General features: G+C 37.7%; 1 protein-coding gene across 1 annotated transcript; it reads left to right on the top strand.

Moving 5' to 3' along the window:
* The first annotated feature begins 2,444 nt into the window (after positions 1–2,444).
* On the top strand, positions 2,445–9,467 carry INSL5 (insulin like 5). Its single transcript, XM_077883046.1, is given in 5 exon segments — positions 2,445–2,457; positions 5,229–5,353; positions 6,713–6,800; positions 6,803–6,829; positions 9,232–9,467. Coding segments are annotated over 5 exon segments (489 nt in total).
* Positions 9,468–13,047: the final 3,580 nt, after the last annotated feature.

The raw sequence follows: 13,047 nt of genomic DNA, 5'->3' as shown, positions 1-13,047 counted from the left end.
CTGTCTGTTATTTACCTTGCCTCCATCCGGCAACCACAGATCTTTTACTGTCTCAGTGATTTTATCTTTTTCAGAATATTCTATAATTGGAATCAGTGTATATAACCTTTTCACATTGGCTTCTTTCACTTAATAAGGTGAATTTAAGGTTCTTCCATGTCTATTCATGGCTTTATGGCTCATTCCTTTTTAGTGCTGAATGATATTCCATTGTCTGCACATAACACAGTTTATCATTCACCTACTGAAGGACATCTTGGTTGCTTCCAAATTTTGACAATTATGAATAAAGTTGCTAAAAACATTTGTGTGCAGGATTTTGTGTGGACATAAGTTTTTAACTCCTTTGAGTTAATATCAAGAAGAATGATTATTGATCGTATAGCATGTCCAATTTTGCAAAAACAAACAAAACAAGACAAACTCCTCCCTACCCAAAACCCAAATTATTTTTCAAAGTGGCTGTCCACAATTTTTTGTTTCTTCCAGTAATGTATGAGAGCTGCTACTTTTCCATATCCTTGCCTCTCTAGTATTGTCAATATTCTAAATTGTGACTATTCTTTTTTTTTTTTTTTTATGATAGAGAGAGAGAGAGAGAGGCAGAGACACAGGCAGAGGGAGAAGCAGGCTCCATGCACTGGGAGCCCGATGTGGGATTCGATCCTGGGTCTCCGGGATTGCGCCCTGGGCCAAAGGCAGGCACCAAACCGCTGCACCACCCAGGGATCCCAATTGTGACTATTCTAATTGATGTGTAGTTGTATCTCATTTTAATATGCATTTTCCCAATTACATATGTTGTGGAGTTTAAAAAAAAATAGAATTTTAAGAATTGAATGGAAGTTCTGCTTAGAAATTAGCTGTCTCATTTTATCCTTAAACACACATGTGGGGGATCCCTGGGTGGCTCAGCGGTTTAGCGCCTGCCTTCGGCCCAGGATATGATCCTGGAGATCCGGGATTGAGTCCCGCATCGGACTCCATGCATGGAAACTGCTTCTCCCTCTGCCTGTCTCTCTCTCTCTCTCTCTCTCTCTCTCTCTGTCTCTCATGAATAAATAAATAAAATCTTAAAAAAAAAAAAAACACATGTGCGCACACGCACACACACACACGCACTGCTAATGTACTAATTAGGAGCCTAAATGATGACTTGACTTGTCTGACTTTAGACTCCTATTTTAGACTCCTACATATTCATTACTTTATTTGGTCATTCTCTACCATCCACCTTTCACATAGAACTTCTGTAAGTTGTAAGTTGTTAGATGCTCTTGCAACTGTTGTAGGGAAGGAAGATTGTATTCATGATACAATTTGTATCATAGTGTGTTCCTTTGGTTCACCTCTATGTAGTTACATACAAATGAGAAGCAGAACACTCTGTATTTGCCATTTTGTTTCAATAAAAGTCTCCCTAAAAGAAAATATTGAATTGTACTGTGAATAGATTTAGTTATCAACAACACACTAGTAATAACGTATGTTAAAGTACTTTACAGTTTGTAGAGCACTTTCACGTCCATTATCTTGTTATATCCTTAGACCAATCCTATGGGTCAGATAAGAGAGGTAGTTATTATTATAATCTCTATTTTCCAGATAATATAATTAAGGCTTAAATAGGTAATATAACTTACCAAAGACCATATATCTGATAACTAGTCAGGCATAAACTCAAGTCCAAGGCTTTGAGCAGTCCTTAAACATTTTCCACTATTGTGTAGCGAATGGTTAATGTCTGTATAGTTCAATGAAGTTTCATAACCAAAGCACATGAATATATATTCTTCTATAATTAAGGTTTCATCCCCAAATGAACACTTTCCTTCCCATCCCTCACTCCTCTTCAACATGTTAACTCTTCGCTCTTCCTTCAGATCTGAGTTCATATCTCATCTTCTCAAGAGAGCCTTTTCTGAGCTCCCTTCTTCAGGACCTGCCCCTATTCCAAGTATCTTAAACAGGAAGTGAAAAGTGAAGTTTCCGTGGGGCTGGAAGGGGTGGGGAATGACGAAAAGAGAGAGGCCTAATGAATCTATAGAGTAGAGGGGACCTATGACCTGCTTCTAAATAGCATGGTTCAGGAAGCAGTAAGGCCTAGGAGGGAGCACAGTCAGCCTCAGAGAAACCATTGTCCATGCAATGAGTGATGTGTAAATAATGTCCTAACAAAATATCTTAACATCATAGAGGGTATGTTAACTGTGGAAAACACAGAACATTAAATCAAGCAAAACGTAAAATCAGACTTGAAAATCAGCTGAACATAGGTTATAGTTTTCTTTGCTCTATAACAATATAAAATCAATTTTCTCCCTCAAGACAAAGGTTGAAAACAGATTTATGATGACTTCCTTTAGGCAAATATTGCTGGTACTTTTGAGATTGTGTTCCCACTGACTGGTACAATTTACCTCCAACACAAAACACTTAGAACGATGCCTGCACAAAGTAGGTACTCAGAAATGGTAGTTCTCATTCTGATTATTCCAGACCACCTTCCCACTTCTTGGTCCAAGAACTTCTTTGCGCTTTGCAGCTGGCTAGTCCTTGCAAGGCCCCGTTCCTCCTTCAGGAGATACAGACTATGCTAATGATGTCATTTGTTCCATTTGGGCTTTGGGTCTGTTTTGTTCAGGATTTACTGCAATGTTCAAGTCTACCCTCAAGTCCATAGAACATTTGCTAGGCTATTAACCTTCATTTGCTTGGGTTGGCAATACTCAGTGGGTGATAAAACTAAAAGGCTAACAGTTTACATGAAACTAATCCCTGGGTTACATAGAAAGCAGAACATGTCCATTAAGTTGGAACATATAAAACATGGTTATGAATCTTATCAAAATAAGCACTGCTTTTTCTAAGTTGATGACACATTTGTGTAGCATCTAGAACAACTCATGAAAAATGTGCTCTCACCATGTCTGTATTTCTTTGAATAACTATTAAAGATTTGGTGCTATTCAACTAGGAAGGAAAAAGTATCCCAGGATATTTTTAGGGATCTTACACATCATAAATCACTGATAATACTTTTATTGAGTTTTTAAATTATTGTATATTTCAATTGCTTATTGAGCTTTTTCAATTTATTTATTAAAAACTTTTAAATTTCTAAAAACCCAAAATAATGACAAGAACATAAAAAGAAAATAGCTTCCTTGTCCATACAAAATTAAACTGTAAATATAAAATATTGTTTTTTAATATTATTAAAAACATTTTTAGCTGTTCACTTAAATTCTTACTGATAGAGCAGTTTAAAAAATTACTGAAGTGTGAACTAAGAAAGTTTTATTCATAAAGTTATGCAGAAAGTTGTCTAAATAAGTGATATTTCAATACCCATTCTACAGGTATTTATGGAGTAGAAGTTAACTAGTTTGAAAGAGGGTAGGAAAAGAGGTTTCAGGTGAAGAAAACAGCAGGGGCAAAGGCCTGCTGAGAGAGAGAGAGAGAGAGAGAGAGAGAACACAGTTTCCACAAATGGTGAGTTTCATAGAGCTAGACCACTGAGAGTTTGAGGGCCTGTACAAGTAGACACAGGCATATCATGAAAGGTCTTGTAGGCCATGATAAGGAAATTTGGACTTTTTCTTGAGGAAAATGGAAAGCCACTGAAGAGTTTTCAAAGTGGGCAATAAATAATATAAGCATATGTTTAGAAAGATCATTTCAGCAGCAGTGTGAACAATGGCTTGATGGAGGAGATAGAGCCAGTTGAAAGACTGTTGCAGTCTCTAAATGAGAGTTGAAGATCATGGCAGAGAGGATAAAGAAGAATGAATAAGTGGATCACAGAGAAAGTTAGAGGTAGACTTGGTGGTTTAATGGATGTGTGTGCAAGAAGGAGGTTTTAGTCAGGGAAGAGAGAGGGAGAATGAGGAGTTGTCAATGACTCCCAGAAATAGCTAGATGAATAGGGGTGCCCTATGATGAAAACACCCTTTAGAAGCAATCCGTATGAATACAAATAAGTTTGGGCAGCCCGAGTGGCTCAGGAGTTTAGAGCTGACTGCAGCCTAGGGCCTGATCCCGGAAACCCGGGATCGAGTCCCATGTCAGACTTCCTGCATGGAACCTGCTTCTCCCTCTGCCTGTGTCTCTGCCTCTCTCTCTGTGTGTCTCTCATGAATAAATAAATAAAATCTTAAAAAAAAATAAGTCTGATAATATGTTTGATAACAAATTTATGGAGTGATCTTATAATCATCCTTAACATAAAATAACTATATGTGGTATATTTTATTTTATTTTTTAATAAATTTATTTTTTATTGGTGTTCAATTTGCCAACATATAGAATATCACCCAGTGCTTATCCCGTCAAGTGCCCACCTCAGTGCCCGTCACCCAGTCACCCCCACTCCCCCACCCTATGTGGTATATTTTAAAATTTATCTGTGCTATAATTAACATCGCTTCATTTGATCCTGTGATATTTTTCCAGATTACAAATTAGAAAATCAAATTACAGTTTAAATGGCTCTCTCAAGCTCTCCTAGCTGGAAACTGTAGAACTAGTATTAAAACTCTAGCATTCTAACACCAAGGCCACTGTGACACAATGTAATATTTGGTAGAATTATAATCCTTACTATTACCATGAATGATCAATCTATTGAAAGCTTCCTTTGTGCTAGAGACTCTGATAGTACTCTGCATAATTTAATCCTGATGACCACCCTAAAGAAGTCAGTATCATCATCTCTATTTTACGAATGAAGAAACTGAGATTCAGAAACACCAAGTATTTCCTAAGGACACATAGATATTTAATGGTAAAATGGAGATCTGATTTTCCAAATCCGAGTGTGACAGATGTACTTATAACTCATGCCATCCTGCTCTAACACCATGTATTAAATATTCTTGTGGCCACAGTTCCTTGATAACAATTTATAGATGAAATACACGTTTACTCCATCCATTGTTCCGTTGTTAATTTGAAATTTTGATTCCTATTAATTGTGGATCTTCATATTATCAATCATATTGAGCACATGGCAATTGATTCCAGCTGTTAAGTTCAAATAACTAATCTTTGATCTAAAAACTTGGATCATTGTAAACATTGTCTACATCTATAAGATGTAAATAACTTTAAGATAATCATACTAGTCTGGATAAGTCCAATTATGTTGCCACACCAATAATCACCAAATCTTAGTGGTTTTAAATGCTAAGAATTTACTTCTCATTTACGTTATATATTCATTACAGGTGAGCAGGTGGCTGTCCCCTATATTGTTCTGACTCAGAGACCAGATTCTATCAAGAATGCTATTGGGCATCGAGGTGAGAGAGAGGGAGAATTGGGGAATCAGGCACCAATTCTTAAATGCCAGGTACAAGTGACAGATGTTATTTCCAGTCATCTTTTATTTGCTAAAACGTGTCACATGACCACATCCAGCTTTAAAGAACAGGAGAATAGAATCCTACCATGTGCCTGAAAAGAAGAAAACTGAAAATACATCTTCTTTAGAAATTCATGACTACCCCAGATATTAGTCAATTTCATGGTGAAAGATTTTCTTGGGTCAAATAAGTTTGGGAAACTTTGAATTAAACATATATTTTTTAAAATTTTATTCATTCATGAGAGACAGAGAGAGAGAGAGAGAGGCAGAAACACAGGCAGAGGGAGAAGCAGGCTCCATGCAGGGAGCCCGACGTGGGACTCGATCCTGGGTCTCCAGGACCATGCCCTGGGCCAAAGGCAGGCGCCAAACCACCTAGCCACCTGGGCTGCCCTGAATTAAACATATTAAAGAAGATTCCTAACTATAAGTCTTCTCTGAGCCGTTAAATAAAATAAGCATTATTAATCCCCCAAGAAAGGGACTATTACCATAGGATTTTTTTTCAAAGACCATCTTCAAAGACTCATGTCCTAGAGAAAACAGTTTCAGAAATAGTACTCAATGGTTCTGCCTTTTAGAACTTATTTGTGGAAGGAGGAAAGGAACAAAGGAAAGGAAAGGAAAGAATGAAGGAAGGAAAGAAAAAGATCAGGGCAGTGCAAATTTATGGATAGTTATGAGATCAAGAGTTATACATAAAAGCCTTCCGTAGTAGCTATTTGCAACCAAAAATCACATTTATCATCCCTTGAGTATCACATTGTCAATTTACTCAGTGTTTATTAAACATCTTATATGATGCTATGTGTTTTACCTGTGTTAACTTCTTCTGTCTTCACAACATAAGTGTAAATAATTTCCTCACAAATGAGGAAACTAGACTCAGAGAAGACAGTTACATGTTCCAAGCCACACAGATAGTAAAATGAGTTGCAGACTAGATGAGAAGGAAAAGTTATGTCAATCTCCAAATAAAGAGGATTAAGCGCTCTAGTTAGAGATACAATCAACAAACTTTTGCTGGCCAAATGTGGAAAGATTCATTGAGAGTTATACATGGCTACTTCCAAAGCCTGTATTTTTCTAGATGTTCTCTAAGAGAGCGTTCTGTTTATTGTTTCATGGATGCAGTTAATGGTAAGTGATGGTGTTCAGAAGTGACTGAATAACTAGCAATAATCATAAAGGCACATTATCAAAACTTCACGATGTAACCTTTGTGCTTTGTAAATATTGTTAAAATGAGGCTCTGACCAATAAAATGTTGGGAAAGATAGTATAAATTGGACAAGAGTGTGACAGTAACTTCAAAACTTAATTTGGCAATGTTCACCACATCAGATTCTTGAGGAGTCCATGAAGCTCCTCTGGGGGCTAGAGTACATAAAAGCAGTTGTCCATTTCTGTGCTAGCTCCAGGTGGAGAAGGCACCCAAAGGGATCCCTCAAAGTCAGCAAGGTAACATGAACTCATGTGACTCCTTCATTTATTATTTGTTTTTCCGGGCTTGGTTTAGAACTTGTTTCTCTAGACTTCTAAGCCACTTCTGTATCAGTTTAAGGGCTTAATTATTAAAATAAATTGAATTTGGCTTGGGAAAGAAGTGAGCTTGCTACCTTTCAGAAAATAAGGACCTCGTGTGCTGTAGTCTCCAGCTTGAGGTCATTTGATTGCATAACTACATTGATGAGCTCAATGTCTATGGCGGGTGCTATGGGGACTAGAGAGAAACCCATGATTTTAAGGGACATGTCGAAGTGGCAGGGATAATTTCACATGTGGATAATTATAGAACATAATAAGGTGGAATTTAGGCAGATGCTAAATATGGATAGAAGGAAGGAAAATGTTATTGAGCACTTATTAAGTGCCAGGTGGTTTCATGTGCAATATCTCATTCAGTTTGCTGATAAGCATCCTGTGAAGTAAGCAATATTACCTCCATTTACCATTTTACTGGGGACAAAATTGTTCACCCAGCTGCTATGTAGCATGGCTAGGGAGCAAACTAAGTCCATTTGGCTTCAAGAGCTGAGGTCTTTGTTTGTTCTATACTGGATCTCAGGTGGGAAAGAGAAGATGGTGAACTGCTGTCATAAATGATAGCATCGGAGAGGCAGGGGTATTTGAGAGCAGGAGTATTTGTTAGAGGGCCTAAAGGACACGTAGGATTTGGGGAGTTACGAAGAGTGAGGTGAAGTGGAATTCTGATGGGAGTTCTAGTAGGGATTGTTTGATCAAGATGTAGAAGGTAGGAATAAGTCTAATGTGTTTCAGAAATACCGAGGGGACTGACTTCACTGCATTTCTTCATTTTTCAATTCAAGAAGTTTGACTGGAATTTTTGGCTAATCCTATGTTAAAGTGTGAAATAGAATTTGCTTAAGATTCTATGTTCATCATTGAGAGTTATAGTTTTATAATAAAAAGTTAAAAAAGGAAAATGTGACTACGTAATGTTGCAAGCACATATATAATTGTAAAGCTTTCAGTGTGCGTTCAAACAACTTTGGTAGGGCAGCCCTGGTGGCCCAGCGGTTTAGCGCCGCCTTCAGGCCAGGGCATGATCCTGGAGACCTGGGATCGAGTCCCACATCAGGCTCCTGCATGGAGCCTGCTTCTCCCTACTGTGTGTGTGTGTGTGTGTGTGTGTGTCATTAATAAATAAATAAAATCTTAAAAAAAAACAAATGACTTTGGTAAACAAAAATATTTTTAGAAAATGACCCACAGTTTTCATATTTTGGTGGGCTAATTTCTTGAAAAATTATGAACTTACTACTCCCACATTGAGAGGTTCATAGTTACTAGATGTTAACAGATATAATAAGAGTTTTTTAAATCTTAAGACAGTAAGCATAATTTACTAGGCTTATCATTATTTATCCACCTCTGGATTAGCAAGCCAAAATGCAGTAGAAAGAATATATTTGGGGGCAGCCCGGGTGGCTCGGAGGTTTAGTGCCGCCTTCAACCCAGGGTGTGATCTTGGAGACCCAGGATCGAGTCCCACATCAAGCTTCCTGTATGGAGCCTGCTTCTCCCTCTGCCTGTGTCTTTGCCTCTCTCTCTCTCTCTCTCTCTCACGAGTAAATAAATAAAATCTTAAAAACAAAAGAAAGATAGAAAGAATATATTTGGAATATCCATGAAACACATAGGGCAGTGGAATGGATGTCCATGCAAGGCTTTCTTTTTAACACCACTGACATCATAATAGTTTATTTTATCTTTCACAGAGTATTTTCTCATGTATTATCTATTCCACCCATTAGTGGTTGCCTAATCAGCATTCATTCATGTAGGTTTTCTTGGTACTTGCCAGTATGCTAAGGTACTGATAAATGAGTTTGAACAAGATTACATTGAGGGAGCACTTTGGGAACAACACTCCGGTAATAGTGGGAACTACTTTTTGTTTTCAGACATAGAGGTTTATATCTCCACTTCCTGCCTTACTGATGAGCTTTACACGGCATACTCAGGGTTATTTTTTGTTGGTGTGTGTGTGTGTGTGTGTGTGTTAATAGCATGTAACTAATATCATGGAAGCTGCTGGTCAACAAGCAGAGGTAACCAGTACAACAGAAGGCCAGCCCTGACTTGGCTATTCACTGGCCTCAAGACACTGGCTGTGTCATTTCTCCTCTGTAAAATGAGGTGGGTGGAGATGACCGAGTTCTTCCCAGAATGTCTAATCTTTCTGAAGCCAGACATTTAAAGAAAATAATGGGTAGGATTCAATTTCCTTTAAAAATCCAATGCATTTTCCCAAGCGTAGAACTTGGCTGCTACTTTCCTTCTTTGTCAGGTCCCTCTGAGGAAGTATTCTTTTTTTCTCTTCCATACCACTGAGTGAGGAAACCACCTCCAGCTCCCAAATTATGTTTATGATTATGTTTCTGAGGAAAGCACAGTGCAAAACCTCCCGAAGGTGGATTCCTCAGGGGAGGAAAGTCTTCAGGATGGACAGCTGCCTACTGGAGGGTTTTGGGGCTCAGAGAAGCACTGGGTGATGTTAAAACAAGACTTATAAAGTGTGTGTTGCACTGTCTGCTGTTCCATAACTGATTTGCTTGCTCTTGCTCTTTGTTAAGACAAGAGCCAATACCCAAAGATGGTAGAGCTTTAGCACATGTTAACATGTTTTACTGCTCAGTACAATGCTTATATTGTGTTATTAAAGTAATGGCTTTTGGCTAGACAATCTTTCTTTCCTCAAAGTTGTGGGTGAGTGGTTAAAACCACAGTGAAGTCTATTTCCTCCTTTTGCCAAGGTGAGTGCACTGTTCTTTAAAAATTTTAACTTATCCTTTGAAATTTTAAATGCTGTGCAAAATCGCAGTAAAAATGCCATAAACCAAACTCACTGTGATTTTCTCCTTTTAAAAAAAATTTAAAATAACTTTAACACAGTAAATAGATTATGCTGATGGTAAGAAAATGTAAAACAAAACCAAAAACAAAGAAACATAAAAAGAAAATAAAAATCAACTTTTACCTCATCATCCAGAAATAACTATCCACTCTTAAATTTTGGGTTGCTGTATACTATTACTGAGAATTTAAACATTGATTCATGGTCAATGTATAAGAATCTAAACAAAGTGCTTTTCTCAAAACATCTTAAAGTGCTTGATAAGTGTTCCCTAATATGCAGCCCTTGTACTTTTTTTATAATAAATTTATTTTTTATTGGTGTTCAATTTACCAACATACAGAATAACACCCAGTGCTCATCCCATCAAGTGCCCCCCTCAGTGCCCGTCACCCATTCACCCCCACCCCCCGCCCTCCTCCCCTTCCACCACCCCTAGTTCGTTTCCCAGAGTTAGGAGGCTTTATGTTCTGTCTCCCTTTCTGATATTTCCCACACATTTCTTCTCCCTTCCCTTATATTCCCTTTCACTATTATTTATATTCCCCAAATTAATGAGAACATATAATGTTTGTCCTTCTCCGATTGACTTACTTCACTCAACATAATACCCTCCAGTTCCATCCACGTTGAAGCAAATGGTGGGTATTTGTCATTTCTAATGGCTGAGTAATATTCCATTGTATACATAGACCACATCTTCTTTATCCATTCATCTTTCGATGGACACCGAGGCTCCTTCCACAGTTTGGCTATTGTGGACATTGCTGCTAGAAACATCTAGAAACATGGAGGTGCAGGTGTCTTGGCGTTTCATTGCATCTGAATCTTTGGGGTAAATCCCCAACAGTGCAATTGCTGGGTCGTAGGGCAGCCCTTGTACTTGAAGATAACTGGAGGCATATGTGTGTTGGTTAGGTCCCCAAACAGCTAAAACCCAGAAAGTGTTAGAATAATAAGCTCTTTCCTATAGTCTGGGCTGCTTTGGGTTTTACTTTCTCAAAGGTAGAAGGACATTGTGTTCTCATTCTAGAAGTTAAAAAAACTGACAACCCAGATAGTTGAGTCTTGTGACACAATTGGAGGTCTTCACAGATAGAAAGACAAAGTAAGGAAATCACAAAACTATGTTTTCATTTCTAAATCTGACAGTCAACTCTCCAGTAAGTTATAACAATAGATTTCCTGTTATCTGAGGTGCTGCTTTTATTAACACTGCAGTCTGTAGTTGAAATCCATCTACTATGTATTGGGCTCTTAAACTATGTCATGGCGTTGGGCATGGCATTTAAACGTTTTATTTCATTCATTTGTTGCAAAAAATCCATGAGAGTCAATAGCACTTTATCACTGTTTTGCAGATAGAGGAACTAAAGCTCAGTAGAATCAAGTAAATATGCCCTAAGTCACACACAGCTAAGGAGGTGGTGTTACTGGATTCAAATTTAGGCTGCTTAGCATGAATCAAGGCTGTCACATCAAACTACGATGATAGTCAATGCATTCTTCACCACTCATAACTCCCTGGTTTTTGTTTGTTGGCTTTTTTTTTTTTTGGCTTTTTGTCTGTTGTTTGTTTTATTTGGTGTCACTGAAAGAATGTCCATTGATGAGGCAGTAAAAATTAATTATATTAAATATCAGTCCTTGAGTACATGCCTTGTCAAAATGGTGGGTGGTGAAATGGGAAGGCTGCATGAAGAGCTTTTGGAACATACTGGGATATGATGGTTGTCTCACGGTAATAATGCACTTACATGATTGAGTTGTTAGCTTAAAACTAGCTGCTTTTTCCAGGAAGTACTTTTCTTTTCTTTTTTTTCTTTTTATTTATTTATTTTTTTAAAATTTTTATTTATTTATGATAGTCACACAGAGAGAAAGAGAGAGGCAGAGACATAGGCAGAGGGAGAAGCAGGCTCCATGCACCGGGAGCCCGACGTAGGATTCGATGCCGGGTCTCCAGGATCGCGCCCTAGGCCAAAGGCAGGTGCCAAACCGCTGCGCCACCCAGGGATCCCTCTTTTCTTTTTTTTAAAGAAAGACTGAAAAACTGTAGTTATTCAGACTCAGGTATTTGAACTTAAATGAAAAAATATATGAAGATGAACAAAGACTGTCACTTCAAGGAAAACAGTTGACACTATTGTTGCTGATGATAAAATTCAAGCTTATAAGCAATTTTGGAAAACTTTTATCCATCACCATCACCATATCATCAGTGATGATATTCATGAATTTTATTTTTTGATAATTCATTGCATAATGAAGTGTGTCAATACTTGGGAGATCAGCATAGCTCAGTGAACCAATATTTTCCAGATGATCTATGCATGATATTAAAAATCATGAACAAGAGATCTATTCAAAGTGCAAAATAAAGATTTTAATCTAACAGTACAAAATTTCATTGATATGGTTTCAGATTCTACATTGCAACTAACCTTTAATAAACAGCCACTTGTGGAGTTTTGGTATAATATTTAAAAAGTATCAAGAGTATGTGAAAAGAGACAGAGAAAGCACAAGCAGGGGGAGCAGTAGCCAGAGGGAGAGAGGGAGAAGCAGGCTCCCCACAGAGCAAGGAACCTGACACGGGTCTCAATCCCAGGATTCTGGGATCATGACCTGAGCCAAAGGCAGATGCTTAACTGACAGAGCCACCCACATGCCTGAAAACAATGCCATTCTTTTACTGTGTGTTTTGTTTTGTGAAAATAGACATTTTCCATAAAATATGTTATTGTATTAACATATGGTACGTTTATTATTTTTATTTTTTTAGTTCTTTTTTTAATAATAAATTTTTTTATTGGTGTTCAATTTGCCAACATACAGAATAACACCCAGTGCTCATCCCATCAAGTGTCCACCTCAGTGCCTGCCACCCAGTCACCCCCACCCCCCGCCCTCCTCCCCTTCCACCACCCCTAGTTCGTTTCCCAGAGTTAGGAGTCTTCCATGTTCTGTCTCCCTTTCTGATATTTCCCACTTATTTTTTCTCCTTTCCTCTTTATTCCCTTTCACTATTATTTATATTCCCCAAATGAATGAGACCATATAATGTTTGTCCTTCTCCAATTGACTTATTTCACTCAACATAATACCCTCCAGTTCCATCCACGTCGAAGCAAATGGTGGGTTTATTATTTTTAAATGAGATTATATTTTAAAATTTCTGTTATGATAAATATGGATAAATTCAATTCATATAGAACTCCCTTTTGGAGTTCTTTTTTTTTTTTTTTTCCTTTTGGAGTTCTTAATAACTTTTTAAGAGTGTAAAGAGTACTGAAAC

Source organism: Canis aureus, chromosome 3 (genome assembly GCF_053574225.1).
Source record: "Canis aureus isolate CA01 chromosome 3, VMU_Caureus_v.1.0, whole genome shotgun sequence".
NCBI lineage: Eukaryota > Metazoa > Chordata > Mammalia > Carnivora > Canidae > Canis > Canis aureus.
The sequence above is the reverse complement of the archived record's forward strand: the minus strand, read 5'-3'. Positions and strand labels throughout refer to the sequence as shown.